The sequence below is a fragment of the Galleria mellonella genome, unplaced genomic scaffold, assembly GCF_026898425.1.
Source record: "Galleria mellonella isolate WM207_F2 unplaced genomic scaffold, CSIRO_AGI_GalMel_v1 utg261, whole genome shotgun sequence".
Classification (NCBI taxonomy): Eukaryota; Metazoa; Arthropoda; class Insecta; order Lepidoptera; family Pyralidae; genus Galleria; species Galleria mellonella.
In genome coordinates, this window is record NW_026442057.1 from 211,217 (window position 1) to 233,180 (window position 21,964).

The window sequence follows — 21,964 nt, forward strand, 5'->3', positions numbered from 1 at the left end:
GCTCTTAACTTTTTAACACTGAATGTAAGCAAAACTAAATACATTTCTTTCTCTATTCGTAACCAAAATCCACCCATAAACAAAAAATTTCATGTCATAGCACATTCTTGTGCCTATCCGTCATATAGTGATTGTAATTGTCTTGCGTTGAGCAGCACAAACAAAATCAAATATCTAGGAGTTACCATCGATAAACATTTATCTTTTACTGAACATATAAATGAGGTTTCCAAAAGAATTAGGAAACTCACATTTATATTTAAACAACTTAGATGTGTAGCAGATAAAGAAACCATAAAACTAGTATATCAGGCATTGGTCCAATCAGTTTTGACTTACTGCTTAACGTCATGGGGTGGGTCTGCTAAATCAAAATTAATAGAGGTTGAAAGAGCACAAAGACTTATTCTGAAGGTGGGTATGTCTAAGCCCAAATTATTTCCAACTGCTCGATTATATAGGGAAATGGAAGTTTTGGGTGTGAGGCAATTGTTTGTTTTATTGACTACACTTCGTCAACATTCTGCTATAGAGTACACTACAAATACAGAGCTTTCTAGAAGATACTATAATGTATGTAAAATGGAGTCCTTTAGAACATCCTTTGCGAAAAAGTTTTATTGTTATCGCAGTGGTAGATTATATAACTATGTTAATAAAGTTCTTAACATTTATCATTGTACAAGATATTACTGTAAAAATATAATCATTGGATGGTTGTTAAGTTTAGATTATGATGATACGGAAAAAATACTGAGATGATATATAATAATGTATATGTATAATGTATTGGGTAAAAGTAAAATTCACTACTCACACGCATATAAACTCATACGCACACACGCACACAATCAAACACTTACACACACACACACACACACACACACACACACACGTTTCTCTAGCTACACGTAATCAATAGTATGTACATTCACAAAATATCATTGTGTATTTACCACATTTTGTATTTTTTGTATTTATTTTTTTGTGTTTATTTTTATTTTTTGTTGTTCCTTATCATGATGGCAGTTAGTAATATATTACTGATGTCTGTTTCTGAGGAGGGGGGCCTGGTGATCTAAGACACAGGCAGCTCGCTGCCCGATTTAGACGCCAGTCTCCCACAACTGTGTGTACATTTATATTATTGTTGCCAATTAGTGTATAATATGGTTGTGGTGGAATAATAAAAAAATTATTATTATTATTATTATTATTATTATCTCTGTCGCTAGCGAGCCGTACGATGCTAGAAAGTGGCTGTGGGCATCATATTGAACAATTCCTCTGAGCACAATCCATTGTACAGGCGGTAGAACACGCAGAGCGAGGCAAAATCTCTCCTAAGACTTAAGGGTTTGATACCGCTTGTGAGCTTGGGTTCATCGACAATTCTCATAGCTCGTCGTTGCAACGAGTCGAAAGGTTCAAGCTGGTATTTAGGTGCTCCGGCCCATAAGTGACTCCAATACTCCATGTGGGGCCGGATTTGCGATTTGTAGAGCATTAATCGCTGATCCGGCGTAAAGTAATGCTTCGCTCTATTGAGCACACCGAGTTTTTTGGATGCCAACCATGACCTTATCTTCGAGGTGGCCACGGAACTGTAGATCCCCATAGGCCACGTCACTAGAGATGTCGAGTTTGTTTGTTACGTCTTGGTGCCTTAACGGCTTAATCACGATATAATATGGGATTATTGTCTATATGGGACGAAGGACATTGACATTTTATCCCAGATAGTGAAAATATCCCGATAACGCCCGGTAAAGTCCCGGATTAAAGCTAGTTACTTAATAAATTAATAGACTTACAGATGGGCAAAGCACCGGGTTTAAACCCGGTGCTTTGGTAAAAACCCAATAAACACCCATAAACTCCCATAATCACCCAAAAAAATAGGTTTTTACGTATTTTTTTGAAAATATGTAAGTAATACCAATAAATTATTTTTATAAATTGTATTGATCAATTCTACAATATTAAATAAAACGTTAACTAATAATATTTCAGGAAATTTTAAAAATCTATATATAATAAAATGAAAGTAATTAATTTTCAGTATTTTCATGTTGCAGTTGATCAACATGTTGGCCTTTTGCTTCCCGTAGATACTTTAAAATTTCTTCATAACACCTCGTTCGCACACATGGCCGTATATATTTAAATTCTTGAGCCACTAACAGTCCGAAATACTCATTTCTTTTATCCTCTTCTCCATAAATTAAGCATTTAGAACAGTTTGTTTCTTCTTTCAGTAAATTTTCTTTTACTTTATCCTCGTTTTTTTCTTTGTTGCGACGACGCTGGGTAAATCATCTGGACACTGGGTCTCACTATCGCCAAATATATTTGGAGATCGGCTTCGGCTACGGCTTGGCAGACATTTTTTTCTTTCTACAATTTTAAATTAAATTTATTAGAATAAATGCTTCGAACACACGCGATCTAAGTACCTTTTGTGTTTATTATACCTTACCTACCTAGGTATAAAAAGAGTACTTACGTAGATTTTCTTTTATTAACTGTTTTATACGAAGATCTTGATCTCTCAAATTAGCATCCATTTTACTTCCAGTGATTATCAACTAAATTAATAATCCACAAAGTATTAAATAACGTTTTTATGAAATATTTAGCACAAAAACAATACCCTTTAAATATCGATCGTCAGTAACTGTGGCTGACTTACCTATATTCTAGCAAGCAGGACTGCCAGATGTGAAGGGGAAATCCCCAATAAATTGTTGCATGTGACTGATGATGTGAGCATGTTCGTTTCATAATAAAAATGTTGCCAGGTAACCAAAAAGTCGTATGTTTTTGTGCGAATTACGATCATAATCTTTACGATCGTACATTAAAAAATAGACAAATAATAGTATGAGTACGATTTAAATCGTATATCTGTCAACCCTGCTAGCAAGACAGCGACAAAATCACGTTGCATAACAATGTAGCCCAAGCTTATATCTTATGAAATATACGGAAGAGATACGGACTTAGAAAAAACAGAAATGTTGTTCTTTGTGGAAGTCATTGATGAAATTCTATGTATTTTAGCCCGCAAACTTTCTTCAAACAAAAACAGCGCCATCTAGTATCGAGTTCTGTAATTATCTCTTTGTTTATGGATTTGAAGTAAGACCGCCACGCATGCAATACATTATGACTGGGGATTCCCTATTCGTCGACGCTGAATATGAGGCGACGACAATCACTGTCAAACGTGTTCACTATTACTCTGACTCTGGTAACGTGACTTCCTGGTAACGTGTTAGGTAGGAAAAGCAGTAAAAAAGTGCATATTAAGGGAGCAGATTTGAAATAATATTTATACTTAACAAGAAATAATTAAAGGTAAGTGGATTTTTGAATGATACAATTATATCATGATCACTTAACAATTTTAACTTAAAATTAGATGTATTATTACAAGCTTTTATTTAGCTTGCGTTATGTAAATAAAAGTATGTAGGTATGTTCGTATGTTGATGCAATTATCCTCAATCCTCAACCGACTGGGATAAAATTTTCCATACACGTTTATTTTGGATGATAGTGCATAGTTAGCTGAGAGTCGTCATTGGATAATAATGGTGGATAGCCTAAGATGTGTACTAGATATTTATTTTTAACATAATATGCGTAAGTACCTAATCGAATTAAAGAAGTTGCTGAGAAAAATACAGAACAATACGATAATAAACTAGCGTCTGCGTTTAATCCTCGAGGAGATGTAATTTTACAAAGGTTTTTTTGTATTTATTTTATTATTTTTTTAATAAATTTATTGTAAATAACAAGAAATAATCATTGTAAAAAAATAGGCACTCTATTGTTGAATTTTCGTCAGACCAACTAATCATCGTTCATTTTTTTAGGTTCAATGGGGAGACCTAAAGATTTACGCATATGGGAGCACTACCGTACTTTACCAAACAAGTCTGTTTCTTGCAAGCTTTGTAATAAGGTCTACAAATTCAGTAATGCTGCCAAAATGCTTCAACATCTTATCACTTGTCCAAAATCTCCAGAAACATTAAAAGACTCTATGAAACTTATAAAAGATAGCTCGTCCAAAACCAAAATGTCTGGACTGTCAGAGATAGAGACAAATGATTCTTTTATAAGCCCCTCGTCGTCTGCTAACACTACAATAAATGCTGAGTTTCAAGACACCGATGATCATATAAAAACAGAATTAGCGAGAGCTATATTTGTAACAGGGACGCCATTATCGATGGTGCAACATCCTTTATGGATACAATTTTTCGAAAAATTGCAACCAAAATTTAAAATACCTTCACGTAAAGCTTTAGCGACAAAATACTTAGATAAAATATATAGAGAAATGCGTTTTGAGTTAAATGAGGAACTAAATGCTTGTAGTTACTTACACCTTCAGTGCGATGGCTGGTCTAATTTAAGAAATGAAGGAATAATAAACTTTCTTATATCAAAACCTCAACCTGCATACGTTAAAAGTTTGAATACAGAAAGTAATCCTCACACTAGTGAATACCTTAGCCAAGAAGTTGAAAAAGTAATGAAAGTGTATGGAGCAAATAAGTTTCTTGTACTTATTGGCGATAACGCTAGAAATATACAAAAGGCATTCGAATTAACAAAACTCAAATATCCACATGTTGTTCCTCTCGGTTGCTGTGCACATATCCTTAACTTGTTGTGCCAAGATATTGTAAAGATACAAGAAGTAACTGTGTTTATTATGCAAGCCATAAATATAATAAAAACTGTTAAAAGGAGTCAACGATTAAGTTCCTTGTTGATAAAATCAAGGCAGGGTGAAGATTCTACACAAACACTAAAATTGCCTTGTGCTACAAGATGGGGAAGTCATGTTACTTCGTTAAAAAGTTTGAAAGCAAATAAGATAGCTTTGCAAATATTAACAGTTAGAGAAGATGTGGTAATTTCAAGAGATATTAAAGATTTAATTCTAAGTGATGATTTCTGGACGAAGACAGGGGAATGTATAAGTATTTTGGAACCAGTCACTGAAAGCATATTTTACTTAGAGAGCGACCAGAATCGTTTGCATCGCACATACATTACATTTAGAGATGTACAAGCTAAGATACGTTTTGCATTAAATGAGATTTCGACATTGAGCGAAGAAAGCAAACAGCAGATTCTAACATCAGTATCTTCAAGATGCAATATGGCAATGAGGCCAATACATTTTGCAGCATATATTCTAGACCCCAGGACTCTAGGAGTCGAACTTACTCAAGAGGAAGAACTTAAGGGTATGGAGTTTATCTACAATTTAAGCCAACACTTAAGTTTGTCAAATGTAATGGCAGATTTGGCGTGTTATAAAGCTAAAGAAAACTTTTGGGCCAGAGGATTTGTATGGAGCTCATTAGATAGCATTGAGCCCCTAATATGGTGGAAAGGTATTTGTGGTTCCACTGAGTTAAGCAAAGTAGCGATTCGTATTCTATCAGCTCCCTGTACTTCGGCAGCCACTGAGCGTTCCTTTAGTATCCAAGGCTACATACATAATAACAAAAGAAATCGACTTACAACTGAAAGAACTGAAAAAATTTCATTCATTTGTTATAACTGGAATCTTAAACATAAAGCTGAATGCGAGGACATTCAGTTTAATGAAGAAAATACCTTAGAAGCTTTCATTGAGCAAGTAAATGAACATAACAGTTTAGACGAAATAGAGCCTATCGAACCTATACAATTCATCGCTTGTAATAACTCTGAATCTGACAGTGATTGACTGTAGTTTTACATTTTACTTTCATCTCTTTCTTAATAAACTCAAAATCAAATTAAAAGTTTTTTATTCTGTAGGCTGCATAATAATATTGTCTATGTCCAGTATAGTGGACGTCTTGCGGCTGAGATGACGATGATGAAGTACAAAAGCATAAACACCCAAAAATTTGGGTGTTTATGGGGTTTAAACCCAATAAACCCAAAACACCCGGTTTTTACCCACCAGACTTTAAACCCACCCAGGTGGATTGCCCATCTCTAAATAGACTTGATTTTTTTTTAATAAGTATAAAATGAGATAGCAGATTCCCTATTTCGTTCTTTCTCATCCATATATTAGATTCAACATACCTACATTTTTAATGATCTAGTACTGCTTGGTAGTTTGTTCATAGACACAAGTTCATAATTTACAAAACAAAAAAATAACTTTTTGGAAAATGCAATAGCTGAGTTTCTTGTTCATCCTGCTCTGTTGAAATTACAATTGTATCCGTATCCAGTAAATTCCGTAACTATGGATATAGTCCTCAGGTTGACCACTAGATGGAGTTATTATTTTCTATATAAGGCAATGTTAAGATTTTCTGACATGTGTCTAATACAAGAATATATTGAACGAAACAATCATAGCTGTCACAGTTCAAGGCCATATTTATTGATTGTAACCTCAATTATAATATATCTATACTCACGGATGTGAAAAACGGTTTGTCCAGTAATCTTATTCAAATTACAACTCAGTAAAGTCACAAAATTCTTAATTTTAAGCTTACCTTAATAAATTATTTCTTTCCTTTTTTATGAATGAATGAATGAGTATACTTTATTTGCATTATACAATATAGGAAATAAGCAAGCCAATTTACAAACATAACGATACAGTTGTACAAGTACGGTAAGGCGGTCTTATTGCTGAGAGCAATCTTTTCAAGACAACCTTAAGGTAATGGACTAATTGTTGTACAAGTAGGTATGATAGTGCTGTATAAATAAAAAAAGTATCTTTTGCAAATTAAAAAAATATATAAAAATTAAATATACATATTAATCAAACAAAATTATATGTTAAATATGTACCTAATACTAGGATATATATTAATAATTATAGGCACAAGGAAAACAAACTATCATAAAATAAATAATTATATAAATACATAAATAAAGAATGCCAATGTTTGAAATGAAGAAACAATCAGATAGAGAAAATATAATCTTTCACTTGTCGTTTGAAAGCATCGATGGATTTTGTACTTCTAATGACAACAGGCAATGAATTCCATAACTTTATGCATTCTTAATTCTTTTTTTATGCAGTATGATTTTCAATTTTTATATTTTGTCAATAGGCACCAGATATCGGAGATATCATTCGTACTCAAAGCGGTGGCAACCCTAACGGAGTCCATGAAGAAAGCGCCGCCAGGTAAAGTGGACGCCGTCGCTTGGCAGAAGTTAATAGGTGAGTTTTTTTTTTTATTTATTTTATTTAATGACGTAAAATAACGAGATTTTAATATAATCTGTAGTTTGTTTTTAGTATATGTTATATGACTTGTTAGTAATTTATTTTAATAATTGTTTTGTATATAAAAATAATTTCTTTTTATTTATTTTATTTATTTATTTATTTAACACTTCATTGCACCAACATAACAGGATTTGTTGAACAATTTTCAATAAGTATAGTGTAGTACAAAAGGCGGTCTTATTGCTAAGCAATCTCTTCCAGACAACCTTTGGGTAGAAGGAATTTATCCACTATTATGACAGATCTATACTGATTCTTTCGCAAATTAATCTATACACATAAATAAAATTGGAGTGTCCGTTTGTAATATTGAAATAACCGTTTTTAACTACATGTATATGAATTTACGGTACGGTACATACACCAAAAAAAAAAAACATTTTTTACAATTTTTGTCTCTCTGTCTCTCTGTTTGTTCTGGTTAATGTCTGAAATGGCTGGACCGATTTTGAAGGGATTTTTATTGGCAGGTAGCTGATGTAATAAGGAATAACTTAGGCTACGTTCAATTTAGAATTTTTTTTTTATTTTAGAAAAATAAAGTAATGTTGCAATGTCCAAGTACTGACCAGTACCGCGCGCAGTTAGGCGGAACGAAGTTCGCCGGGTCAGCTAGTATGAAGTATAAATAAAGATAGTATCATTTACATTTAATTAATTTTCTGTCGCTAATCTTTCGCCACAGAGCTCCAATATATATAACTGCATACAACTTACTACTATCGGTGACACTACGCGAAAGATCGGTCATTATGTAAATGTAAAAATGCGCTCAACATCTCGTCACTCGGCAGAAGGTCAGCAACGGCCCCATTACCTGTTTTCTTTAATTGCTACACCACTCTCGACGGAGGGTTTTTTTTAATGGATGATAATGGAATGGTAACCCCGTCTGCGCTATCGGTATACACTGGCGGAGCACCAGTGAGGGATGATAGATGAGCATGAAAGCAGGTCTGTTAGCTCATTGTGACGAATGCAACAAGTATTAGTCAAAATGTTTTCCAGGGGGGAACCGCGTGGAGGTCGACCTGACAGGGCTTGCTAGCAATGGGGCCATTAATTCTCACTACTAACAATCCCTTTACCCCCTCGACGGAGAGTTAGCGTTGACAATGTATTACGCTTGGTCGGCTAGCCTGACAAGTCTCTTGAGGAGGGCACTGTGTGTGCAGGGCTGTACCCGCTGCTGGTGCGGCTGGCGGCGTGCGGCGGCGGCGGCGGCGGCGGCGTGGACTCGGTGGGCGCGGCGCTGCGGGAGGCGCTGCTGCAGTACGCCGCGCTGCTGTGTGCGCCGCTATAGCGCCGCGTGCTGTACACCATCCACATATAGAGCACGCGCCTCTAGTGCCCGCCCCGCCCGAGGTGAGCTACTGCCGCAGCACGCCGCTATAGCGCCGCGTGCTGTACACCATCCACATATAGAGCACGCGCCTCTAGTGCCCGCCCCGCCCGAGGTGAGCTACTGCCGCAGCACGCCGCTATAGCGCCGCGTGCTGTACACCATCCACATATAGAGCACGCGCCTCTAGTGCCCGCCCCGCCCGAGGTGAGCTACTGCCGCAGCACGCCGCTATATACACCATCCACATATAGAGCACGCGCCTCTAGTGCCCGCCCCGCCCGAGGTGAGCTACTGCCGCAGCACGCCGCTATAGCGCCGCGTGCTGTACACCATCCACATATAGAGCACGCGCCTCTAGTGCCCGCCCCGCCCGAGGTGAGCTACTGCCGCAGCACGCCGCTATAGCGCCGCGTGCTGTACACCATCCACATATAGAGCACGCGCCTCTAGTGCCCGCCCCGCCCGAGGTGAGCTACTGCCGCAGCATATAGCGCCGCGTGCTGTACACCATCCACATATAGAGCACGCGCCTCTAGTGCCCGCCCCGCCCGAGGTGAGCTACTGCCGCAGCACGCCGCTATAGCGCCGCGTGCTGTACACCATCCACATATAGAGCACGCGCCTCTAGTGCCCGCCCCGCCCGAGGTGAGCTACTGCCGCAGCACGCCGCTATAGCGCCGCGTGCTGTACACCATCCACATATAGAGCACGCGCCTCTAGTGCCCGCCCCGCCCGAGGTGAGCTACTGCCGCAGCACGCCGCTATAGCGCCGCGTGCTGTACACCATCCACATATAGAGCACGCGCCTCTAGTGCCCGCCCCGCCCGAGGTGAGCTACTGCCGCAGCACGCCGCTATAGCGCCGCGTGCTGTACACCATCCACATATAGAGCACGCGCCTCTAGTGCCCGCCCCGCCCGAGTTGAGCTACTGCCGCAGCACGCCGCTATAGCGCCGCGTGCTGTACACCATCCACATATAGAGCACGCGCCTCTAGTGCCCGCCCCGCCCGAGGTGAGCTACTGCCGCAGCACGCCGCTATAGCGCCGCGTGCTGTACACCATCCACATATAGAGCACGCGCCTCTAGTGCCCGCCCCGCCCGAGGTGAGCTACTGCCGCAGCACGCCGCTATAGCGCCGCGTGCTGTACACCATCCACATATAGAGCACGCGCCTCTAGTGCCCGCCCCGCCCGAGGTGAGCTACTGCCGCAGCACGCCGCTATAGCGCCGCGTGCTGTACACCATCCACATATAGAGCACGCGCCTCTAGTGCCCGCCCCGCCCGAGGTGAGCTACTGCCGCAGCACGCCGCTATAGCGCCGCGTGCTGTACACCATCCACATATAGAGCACGCGCCTCTAGTGCCCGCCCCGCCCGAGGTGAGCTACTGCCGCAGCACGCCGCTATAGCGCCGCGTGCTGTACACCATCCACATATAGAGCACGCGCCTCTAGTGCCCGCCCCGCCCGAGGTGAGCTACTGCCGCAGCACGCCGCTATAGCGCCGCGTGCTGTACACCATCCACATATAGAGCACGCGCCTCTAGTGCCCGCCCCGCCCGAGGTGAGCTACTGCCGCAGCACGCCGCTATAGCGCCGCGTGCTGTACACCATCCACATATAGAGCACGCGCCTCTAGTGCCCGCCCCGCCCGAGGTGAGCTACTGCCGCAGCACGCCGCTATAGCGCCGCGTGCTGTACACCATCCACATATAGAGCACGCGCCTCTAGTGCCCGCCCCGCCCGAGGTGAGCTACTGCCGCAGCACGCCGCTATAGCGCCGCGTGCTGTACACCATCCACATATAGAGCACGCGCCTCTAGTGCCCGCCCCGCCCGAGGTGAGCTACTGCCGCAGCACGCCGCTATAGCGCCGCGTGCTGTACACCATCCACATATAGAGCACGCGCCTCTAGTGCCCGCCCCGCCCGAGGTGAGCTACTGCCGCAGCACGCCGCTATAGCGCCGCGTGCTGTACACCATCCACATATAGAGCACGCGCCTCTAGTGCCCGCCCCGCCCGAGGTGAGCTACTGCCGCAGCACGCCGCTATAGCGCCGCGTGCTGTACACCATCCACATATAGAGCACGCGCCTCTAGTGCCCGCCCCGCCCGAGGTGAGCTACTGCCGCAGCACGCCGCTATAGCGCCGCGTGCTGTACACCATCCACATATAGAGCACGCGCCTCTAGTGCCCGCCCCGCCCGAGGTGAGCTACTGCCGCAGCACGCCGCTATAGCGCCGCGTGCTGTACACCATCCACATATAGAGCACGCGCCTCTAGTGCCCGCCCCGCCCGAGGTGAGCTACTGCCGCAGCACGCCGCTATAGCGCCGCGTGCTGTACACCATCCACATATAGAGCACGCGCCTCTAGTGCCCGCCCCGCCCGAGGTGAGCTACTGCCGCAGCACGCCGCTATAGCGCCGCGTGCTGTACACCATCCACATATAGAGCACGCGCCTCTAGTGCCCGCCCCGCCCGAGGTGAGCTACTGCCGCAGCACGCCGCTATAGCGCCGCGTGCTGTACACCATCCACAATATAGAGCACGCGCCTCTAGTGCCCGCCCCGCCCGAGGTGAGCTACTGCCGCAGCACGCCGCTATAGCGCCGCGTGCTGTACACCATCCACATATAGAGCACGCGCCTCTAGTGCCCGCCCCGCCCGAGGTGAGCTACTGCCGCAGCACGCCGCTATAGCGCCGCGTGCTGTACACCATCCACATATAGAGCACGCGCCTCTAGTGCCCGCCCCGCCCGAGGTGAGCTACTGCCGCAGCACGCCGCTATAGCGCCGCGTGCTGTACACCATCCACATATAGAGCACGCGCCTCTAGTGCCCGCCCCGCCCGAGGTGAGCTACTGCCGCAGCACGCCGCTATAGCGCCGCGTGCTGTACACCATCCACATATAGAGCACGCGCCTCTAGTGCCCGCCCCGCCCGAGGTGAGCTACTGCCGCAGCACGCCGCTATAGCGCCGCGTGCTGTACACCATCCACATACAGACATACACCATATGCGTTTCTAGTTTTAAGAAATTAGTGACAACCCTAAAATTTTATATAACGTATCTTTCTTATTTCATTCACAGATTCAAATAACTAGATGTGTATAGCCGGGCTGCAGCACAACATTCGCTTGCTACACAATCGAAATACAATAAGTACCGAAATTTAAGAGATATGGCGACACGGCGCCGTGTTGCAGAACTTGAACGAACTATTTTTAGTGATCTCTAAACCATAGACAAGTTGAATGGCGTCGCTACAGAAAATCTACGTATTTCTGGTACGGTACAAATGTATTGTCGGGCAAATAGTGATTATTTATTTTAATAGTAAAAACAAAGAATAATATAAAAGTGTTTTCAGTAATTTTATTAATTTAAAGGAATTTGCTAGCAATTGTAACATTAGGCATAAGATGGCGGCACGTCAAATACAATCGGAATTTTTAGTTAGTTCCTTTTATAGCAATTCTAAGATGTGATATCACTGGGGGGCAATTCTGAAACGCCATTTCTCTATCTATTTGATATTATCTATTTGATAATATTACGAAATTAATGGATTTTGAACTATAATAAACTAAAATTATAATTTTTATTTACGAGTAAATCTATTGTAAAATAAGTTCATATTGGTCCTTCGAAAAATTTCGTTGTAATGTGTAAATTAGAAATTTAATTCTAGAGGTAGAGTAAGAGACACGGCGCCTCAGAATCGACGCCATTGGCTCATATTGTTTTTGAAAAATGACGGATAATTCAGATATTGCCACACTTCAAAGTTCACTGTACTAAAGTATCAACACTCTTAAAACAATAAGTTCACTGTACTAAAGTATCAACACTCTTAAAATTATTTGTTAATTAAATATGATTTTTGTGACAACCCTTGCGTTAATTAACCACTATATGAAATTGTAATTATTCTATAATTTGTCATGTTATTTTATTTCATCATCATCATCATTATATCAGCTTTTAACTGTCCACTGCTGGACATAAGCTAACACCAGAGTTTTACCAGCAGTTAGGCTTTGGAGATGTTTTAAGATGGACGCTGCTGCCCTTCCCTTGCACTCCCTTAGTCGCCTCTTACGACACCCACGGGGGAGGAAGGGATGGCCTATTCTATGTATAGGCCGGGACCACACGGAATGTTGTTTTATTTATTTATTATACAATAAATATACAAATACAAGTACATGGCACTCCACACTTGGTGAAACTGTCGCGGGTGTCCATAAAAAGATTAATTACATCACTTATAATTATAACGAAGTAACTGACAATATGTTTGTATCGTACTTGTATATATATGTTGCAGGCAAAACTCTCAACCAGTCAAAAATATTATTGACTAGCAAAATCAGTCAAAAACCAACTTTTGACTGTGTGCTTTAGTCAAAACTACTTTTGATCAATCTGTTCAGTTAAGCATACGCTTAAGTCAATAATCTCTTTTCATTTAAAAGTCTCCTCTTATCGGTGCAACTAATTCATGCATCTTCCTCCAGCCAGCTCTATCCCAGGCCATATCCTTGACCTCCCCAAACGACATGACACCTAGTGTTTCTTTTACCTGTCCCATGTAGTTATTCCTCGGTTCTCCTCTTCCCTTTTGCCCTCTATTTTTCCCTCTACTATGCTCTTAAAAAATCATCATGTCGTATAAGGTGGCCCAGCATTTTGTCTCTTATATTCTCTATTATTTTAATTAATGTTCTTTTCTCGTTCAATCTTTTGAGGACTTCCTCATTCGTTAGTTTTTCTGTCTAGCTTATCCTTTCCGTTCTCGTCAATGTCCACATTTCGATAGTCAATAATACTTTTTACTAAGATAAAAGTTAAAAGTACCTTTTTTTTTACGTGGGGAAAAAACCCACCACGTGTTCCTCGGCTACGACTAACGGCAGCGTTGCTGCGATTCCGTTTTAGTTAATAGTACCTAAGCTAACCTAACCGCAAATTTGCAAAAGTACTAATAACCAATAATTTTTCAGTCAAAACCACTGTTTGTAAAATATGCTGGTTCTTGTTGTATATAGGTATTATTTATCCTTAGTATTTAATTATATTATTATTTATATTATATTAAAATTATATCATTTGTAAAGTACAAATTGCCGTCTGTTGACTTGAAGTATATTATATATTTTTTGTTCTATTTCAATTGTTTATAAATTTTTCTTTTTTATAAAATAACTACAAATGTCATCGTATGTAAAAAGGTTAATTTTAAACAACCACTTTTGACCAATCTGTTCAGTCAAAAGTACTTTTGTCTGATTTTGCTAGTCAATAGTACTTGTGACTGGTTCAGAGTTTTGACTGCAACATATACATATACAGTTAATAAAAATCATTCCCAATGTTTGTAGAGTTGTTATTATTTAATATAATTAGTTTGTTTACTTTGTATATACAGTGAATAAATTTTAATATATACATATTGTTAACAGTTTTCATTGCAATCTCACGAAGTTTGTAGAGTCCTTGAACTAGCATGCTGTCTTTATCATTTAAATGAGGCAGAAAGAGACGGCTGTAGAACATCGACGGTTAACTGTAAATTTCTCCTGAATAAAATGGGCAGAATTTTACAAGAGACGCAAAATATATAGTAATTTTGAATTAATATGTTAATATGAATTATTTATATCTTAAAATAATTATTATTTTATTTATATAACTTTTGTGAATGTCAGTTAGGAGGTTTTAGTGGTTAACCGACGATGTGTCTATATGCTAATACAAACATAAATTACATAAATAATAGCCTTAGAAAAAAAAATAGTATTCTATTCGCTAGCATCCCAGCCTAGACTCTAAAAACGAGGTTAGAATAGAAAAACAATAGTTAACCTAGTTGATAGTTAAAATAACGAATTTGATGCATCATAGAGTTTAACAAATCTAGTTAGATATTATAAAATGATATACGAAATAAAAAGGGAACAGTGGTGTGCGTGTGAGACATTTTTTTATACGAGGAGGTGGCACGCATACGGCCCGCCTGATGACAAGTGATTGTGTTGAGAAGTTAAAAAATTAGAGAATGATTACAAATGGTATTTGCTGTTCAGTTTTTATTTCGTGAGCGTAGAATTTTTGTAACGTAGTTTTTTGTTTGTTGTTACCGATAGTTAGCGTTAATTTAAGCTAAAGATTTCTGTGTTGCCACCATCAAAATAATGAAAATTATTACCATTATAATAAATACACGTTTTAACTTTCTTTTTTAAATTTGAAAAATAATATACATATTTTATATATAATAATATTTTACACAAAAAATATGTGCAACGCTCTCGTATATATATATATATATATATATATATATATATTTGTTATATAGCAGGAGTGGCCAACCGATAGATCGCGATATGCCACTCGATCGTAGCAAGGCAAACAATATAAAATTTTGCTAATCTAGCAGAAGATTCTTAGACACAATGCTCACATTAATATAAATAAGTTGTTACGAAGAGTAATTTTCAGTTTTATGTTTTCCCTCTTAATAAAGTAAAAAATACTACAGTACTACATAATTGTGTACTGAACTATGTTGTTTCATTTGAGATTTCAAGAAGTATGCAATTGGTAAATCTCAAGGAGTTTCGTCAGTAAATAGTAGATCTTGGATCTAGTATAGAAGCCACCCCTGCTATATAGGCATGATAATAAAAAAACAAGGTAACACTTTTGTGTACATATCGTCATAGTCGTAGAATACTGACGGACCTGACAAATATTACATATATAGATCCGTCAGTATTCTACCACTATGACGATATATGAATACACACAAAAACCTATTAGTATTTGTTCAGGAAAACTAATTAACCCTTCTTTGGATAATGGTGGAAATTTCCATCATAACATTGAATGCCCAAAAATTTTATACAAGAACAAGTTGACTTTAAGTTGATCGTGTCTGGATACCTTTTTAATGTCCATTACAGAAAAAAAACATAGCTGTCAAATTTACTTTCTTTAACCATTTTTCCTTTAATTTTGAACATGAATTATATCACCTTGATTTATTTCACCAATAAAAAAAATCATGCAAAGAAGGGTTAAGCATCACATAAAGGGGGAATAAATACTGTAATAATAATTTGTATAGAGGTACATTTAAGTGAAAAATACGCCATAAAATCAGTTCGTTTCAGAAAATACTCTGTATGCAATAATTAATTTTGCTAAGTCATATATAAATTATAATATTATAATAATCTCGATTTATAAGCAGGTAATTGGTTTCATTAGCTGTTTACAATTTCAAAATGAGTGTGACCGATTTCAATGTGTTATTTTAAAGATTAGTCTATCAATAGTTTTTACTATATCTGACGCAAATATGTTCGCTGCATCGAATTTTTACTTTATTTAGCATTAGCTACTTGTGCTGACTTTACACGTGTGTACAAATGAAGAAAATGTACTTTCCTATACATTTTTCTTTCATACAAAATTAGTTCTGACAATTAGAAACACACCAAAAAAAGAATAAGTCAAATATATGTTGCCATTCAGAAGTTATGTGCTTACATATATTCGGAAGTTGATTTTTATTTATATAGATTTGTATATGCACTTGATGGTGGTATTTTGCGATAATTATTTGAAATAACTAATGTAATTTATTTTGTAATCAACTTACATTTTGCGTGCAATTCATATTTTATAGTAGCCATATAATAGCTTTACTAAACTAATATTTTCTTTAACATGATCCCTGGTCTTATAACATCCATTAAGTGTTTTTAAACATTTAGTCCTTTGATTGAATACTGGGGCAGATTCTGAGACGCTATTATTCTATATCTAAAATTAAAATTTCAAAACATAGTAAATTCACATGGAAATGTTTATTTTAAGTACCTAAATGTAAATTAAATTCTCTTTTCCGCACTAAACCTCTAATTTTTTTTAATTTATTTATTTATAGGAAAACCAGGGCAACACTAGAGCAAAAAGATACAGTTTAGGATCACAAAATAAGCCAGTAATAGGTTTTCACAAGTAGTTTAATGGTTGATAATGGAATGGTTACCCCGCCTGCGTGATTTATATACACCGGCGGGGCACCAGTGAGGAATGATAGGTAAGGATAAAGCAGGTCAGTTAGCCCACCGTGACGAATCTAACAATAAATCAATCACGATGGTTTCCAGGGGGAACCGCGAGGAGGTCGACCTGGCATAGTATATTGCTAGCAATGGTGCTACTAATCCTTATTACTAACAATCCCTTCTCCCCCTAAGCCTCTCATTTGGTTCATTGTACGTGTAAGTCGTAGGTAGTAAAGCCAGCTAAGCTCTGCCCAGAAACAAAGAGCCTTCTGGGATCTTTACAGGCCTCACGGAGCGATCTCACTGTTCTGAGGATTTCTAAACGTCGAAGGGCCACAGCTTCACATTCCTGGATTACGTGAATAGTATTTTTTTAGCGTCAAAACAGCCTCGGTATAGACGGCTATCTATGGCTCCTCCTGTATATAATTTTTTTTTTTATACAACTTGGAATGGCAAACAAGCTGACGGCCCACCTGATGGAAAGTGGTAACCGTCGCCTATAGACATGAGCAGTACCATGGACATAACAGATTATACTGTTTCGGCCCATGATACCTCCCATGCGTTGCCATTCCTGAGGACAGGTGATGTCGTAATGGGTGATAATGACATTATTCCCACCATCAACTATTCAAAACAACCCAATATATAGATATTAGAGTAGCACCATGGAGGGTATCATGGGCGAAACAGTATATTCTGTTATGTCCATGGTACCGCTCATGTCTAGAGGCGATTGTTACCACTTTCCATCAGGTGGGCCGTCAGCTTGTTTGCCATTCTAAGTTGTATAAAAAAAAATATTATCCATGTCTATAGCAGGTAGAGCATTGCAATACCACAGTGTGGTTAACTCACGAACAAAGCTCACATGCAAAGAATCTACTTCCAATGAGTTACCATCACAGTTATAACAAAAACAAAAGTAAGTGGGCGGATGTTCCAATGTACTGCAGTGCAGAGCTGCTCAAACCAACGGGTCTACCATTAAATGAAATTCCGAATTTTCGTACTCAATTTCGTGTTTTTGTTTATACCAAAATCGGACCAATAAATGGAGTTTAATATCTCGTTCGTCATACATCCTATCATAAAAGTTCAAAAGAACGATATTTTATCATTTTTAATATTTCCAACCGGTATGTGTTATGTAATTTTAACATCAAATTTCTGTTTCGTTTGGCTCCGAAATTTCCGAAAACATTTCATGGTAGGCCCTCAGATCGTTCGATCATTCTCTAGTCAACACTTAGAATATGCAGAGATACTAGATGGCGGTTTAAATAATAAAATAATATAATCTTCCAAAATAATTTTATAAAATCAAAATTTTCATATTTATGGTAGATCAAGAATAGGTTGTTGGCTACACGAAGCTGCATGCGGCCCGCGAGCCGTACTTTGGGCAGCTCTGTTGTAGTAAAAATGTTCCTTACTAGCTAATTAACACGACGTGCGCATGGAATTTGACGCCTCTCGTTCTTTTGGGAATTTCGAATAATTTCTTAACAATAAGCATTTCTATTTCGTGTTTCTGACAATTTTCTTTTATACTCGTAGGTATCTTAAATATTGATTTCTGATAATAATCAATGGCGTAACTATACCATTTGTAAACGATCATTGTAGCCTATGGGCGCCTGCAATACAGTGTCACGTGATCGTTGCTGACCCTGAAGAAACCTTAATACGCCCTTTTTGAAGAACTGTAGTCTCTAGGGAAAACCTAGGCAGCTAGGGCAGCTAGGGAGCTCATTCCACAGCCTGATTGTTCCTGAGAGGAAATAACCTCTGGAACCGTACTATACGTGAGCATTTAGGTTTGACCTTACTCCTTAGTAGAATGTTAAAAAAATTAATAAATATTCATATACAGGGATCATGTTAAGTTACAAATATAGATATACGAATATATACTGATTTGGATACATCATAAAACATTTTTTTTTATTATTATTATTATTTAGACCTAAACATATCCTTTCCTAATAAAAATAAATAACAAAAAACAGCTAAGAACATTATAGAATAATTAAATTCAATAAGCGATAAATGTATGATATTAATCTTACACGCGTCAATAATATGACTGCATTATAATAGGTTATTTATGTGTACAGTTTATTTCGATAGAACTAAGTGGAAAAGTGTGATAATTTAAACAAATTTTGTTTAAATTAACACAGTAATACGCACTAAATTATTAACAGATCTAAATATTCAAGGGTTTTTTTTATTTGCACTACTGTTGGAAAACAGTAGTCTTGTGTTTGAGTTAATTTTAATTTGTTTACATTTTCATCGAATTCTATTGATACACACTATATTTGTTTTTTTTTTTTTATATTTATTTTAATTCTTACAGAGTACTTTTCTGTTAAAAATTAATATGTTCTATACATTTAATAATTAACTCTGCGAATCATCCATAACCTCCTCAATCCAGAATGAGAAGGGTAGGCCTTCTTATACAGGGTGGAAAAGAAATAAATTCTACCAGTAAAACTCAACATTTTGTAGAAATATAATATATCGAGTCCAAAAACAATAAGTATATGACGACCATAATAGTCGTGGGTTCGATCCCTGTAAAATACAAACATTTACATTAAAAAACATACATTCACAGCGATTTGTGTAATTAGTCCAGTGATATTTATTTATTTTTCAGCCACATATACTAACTAGTAGAAAAAAAATACTTTTTTAAAAGCATGCTATTTTGATTCCACCCTGTATATAGGTCTGTCGCGAGAGATCACAGATATATTTATTGACGTATCAAAGTTTGTACCTACTACTATTAATTTTATTATAATTCTAAGCTTCCATTTCTAATAAGATTTCACATAAATGTATGGTTTCTGTTAAAGATGTAATGTGATTGCATCTGTGTGGATATTATTTGTAATAAATTATTATGTTCTAAGGCGACGATTGTTTTAAACAACACCTAATATTAAAATTTTATAATAACATTGCGACCGATTCTGTAACATTCTTGGTCTCATGGTAACTTGTAACACGGGTCTTTACATAATTAAATGTTTTGTTGAATCTATAAATTATGTTCTAATATATTTTTTTTTCTATAAACTTAAGAACCTGTACCAGGTATTACACCTCTACAATGAACAGTATATCGTCATAGTCGTAGAATACTGACGGATCTATATATGTAATATTTGTCAGATCCGTCAGTATTCTACGACTATGACGATATATCTATTGTTAAGTTAAAACACACGTCTAGGTGTTTAAGAGTTCTACAATGAGTTATTAGTCATTACATTATTCAAATATTAATTTTATATAGTTTGCAAAATAAGTAGTCATCCATTTTCGTAGGTGTTGTTTGACTGTGGCGTCAGCCTTAAAAGGATCGCACGCGTGCAAGCGACCAAACTGGTCAGAGCGCGCCATGTGTTATTCTGACGTATGTACCTATATTGGGAGTTATGTTGTTATTTAAATTAATTAAATTGTATTACATTGATGAGAAGTTTTATTTCTTTCATTTTATAATATTCCTACTTAGGGGGAAAAGGATTGTTAGCAATAGAGTTTGACAGCCCCATTGATAGCAATGTACCTTATTAGGTCGACCTCCACGTGGTTCCCCCTGGAAACCATCGTGGACAATTCTTGTTGAATTCGTCATGATGGGCTAACTGACCTGTTTCATCTTCACCTATCATCCTTCACTGGTGCCCCGCCGGTGTATACCGATAGCGCGGGTGGGGTTACCATTCCATTATCATTCATTTAAAAAAAAAATCCTAGTTTCCTCAATCGCGGATTTTTTTATGCAACTTAGAATGGGAGACATGAACAGTACTATGAATATAACAGAGTATACTATCTCCCATGATACTCTTTATACGTTGTCATTCGTAAGGACTAAGATGGTATGCCTCTGTATCCTGTAATTTCATTGCCATATCCCACTCTTCAAATCGAAACAGCCATGTAAACATAATTGCTTCACGGCGGAAACTCGAATAGGACAGAGGTACTTAAGCAAACGAATATTATAGGCGGGAGAGTGACTGTAAGTAATGTAGTCTAATAGCCCCACTACTAAAAAAATACTCTATCAGGTCGACCTTAACGCGGTTTCCCTGGAAATCATAGTGGTTAATTCTTGTTCAATTCAACACGGTGGACTAACTGACCTGCTTTCATCCTTTCCTTACCTATCGTCACTCACTAGTGCCCCGCCTGCATATACAGTTAGCGTAAGCGAAGTTACTATTCCACATTCACCTATTTCTTTTATTTTTTATGGGTAAAAATGTAACCCCACCTGCGCTAACGGGATACGCTGGCGGAGCACCAGTGAAGGGTGATAGATGATAATGAAAACAGGCCAGTTAGCCCATCATAATGAGGAATTAACCATGATAGTTTCCAGAGAGAACCGCGAGTAGGTCGACCTAGTTGGGTATATTGCTAGCAATGGGATTCTCAGTCTCCATTACGAACAATCCCTTTCCCCCCATTATCACCTATTTAAAATAATAATGCGAAAGTTTAAAAATATTCACCTATTAAAAAAAAAAAGCTATCTTTATACAAAATCTCTCTCTAGTTATATAATAAAATTAAGCTTAGAACTGTTTAAACAGCCCAATTTTATTGTATTTACAAAATACAGCTGTCTAATCTAATCTAGCAAGAGCATAGTATATATAATTTAAGAGTAGCTTCTATACGTTTAAAGGTACCACGACATAGAACTGCAAGTTTTCAGAGAGGGTTCAAATATGCAGCTTCCAAGATCTGGAATGACCTCCCGCCTCCCATACGAAATTTAAAAACAACTTATACTTTTAAAAATTATGCTAAAAACTATTATTTAAATCTACAAAAAGCATGTAGCTCCTTGTGATTGCATAACATTGCTGCTTCGTTGTATAATGTAGTGTTATATTGTTAATATAAGTTAAGTTAATAATGTTGTATTGTTATTGTATTATTGTTGTACATATCTATATGGGTATATCTTGTCAGTTAAGTGTATGTATGTATGTATATGTATGTGTTGTGTGTGTGTGTGTGTGTGTGTTTATGTATATGTAGGTATGTATATGTGTATATGTAGGTGTATGTATGTATATATATATATATATATATATATATATATATATATATATATATATATATATATATATATATATGCGTATGTTTGCTGTCGTCGTTGATGTCACGTATGGGCACCACAGAATATCAGCCTGTAGCA

At 38.1% G+C, this 21,964-nt stretch overlaps 2 protein-coding genes across 2 annotated transcripts in view; both read left to right on the forward strand.

Moving 5' to 3' along the window:
* The window catches only part of LOC113521051 (protein MON2 homolog), a 69,556-nt gene extending 49,338 nt beyond the window's left edge, over positions 1 to 20,218 (forward strand). The window contains exons 37-39 of the mRNA XM_052894974.1: positions 7,110 to 7,222; positions 8,467 to 8,656; positions 11,729 to 20,218. Coding sequence (XP_052750934.1) covers positions 7,110 to 7,222; positions 8,467 to 8,594 — 241 coding nt within the window. The 3' untranslated portion in view covers positions 8,595 to 8,656; positions 11,729 to 20,218. The remainder of the gene's footprint in view (positions 1 to 7,109; positions 7,223 to 8,466; positions 8,657 to 11,728) is intronic.
* Positions 2,242 to 6,688, forward strand: LOC128200714 (uncharacterized). The gene is made up of 2 exons (XM_052894975.1): positions 2,242 to 3,360; positions 3,885 to 6,688. Exon 2 carries the CDS (start codon positions 3,890 to 3,892, stop codon positions 5,759 to 5,761), a length of 1,872 nt encoding a protein of 623 aa, XP_052750935.1. The 5' UTR covers positions 2,242 to 3,360; positions 3,885 to 3,889; the 3' UTR covers positions 5,762 to 6,688.
* Positions 20,219 to 21,964: the final 1,746 nt, after the last annotated feature.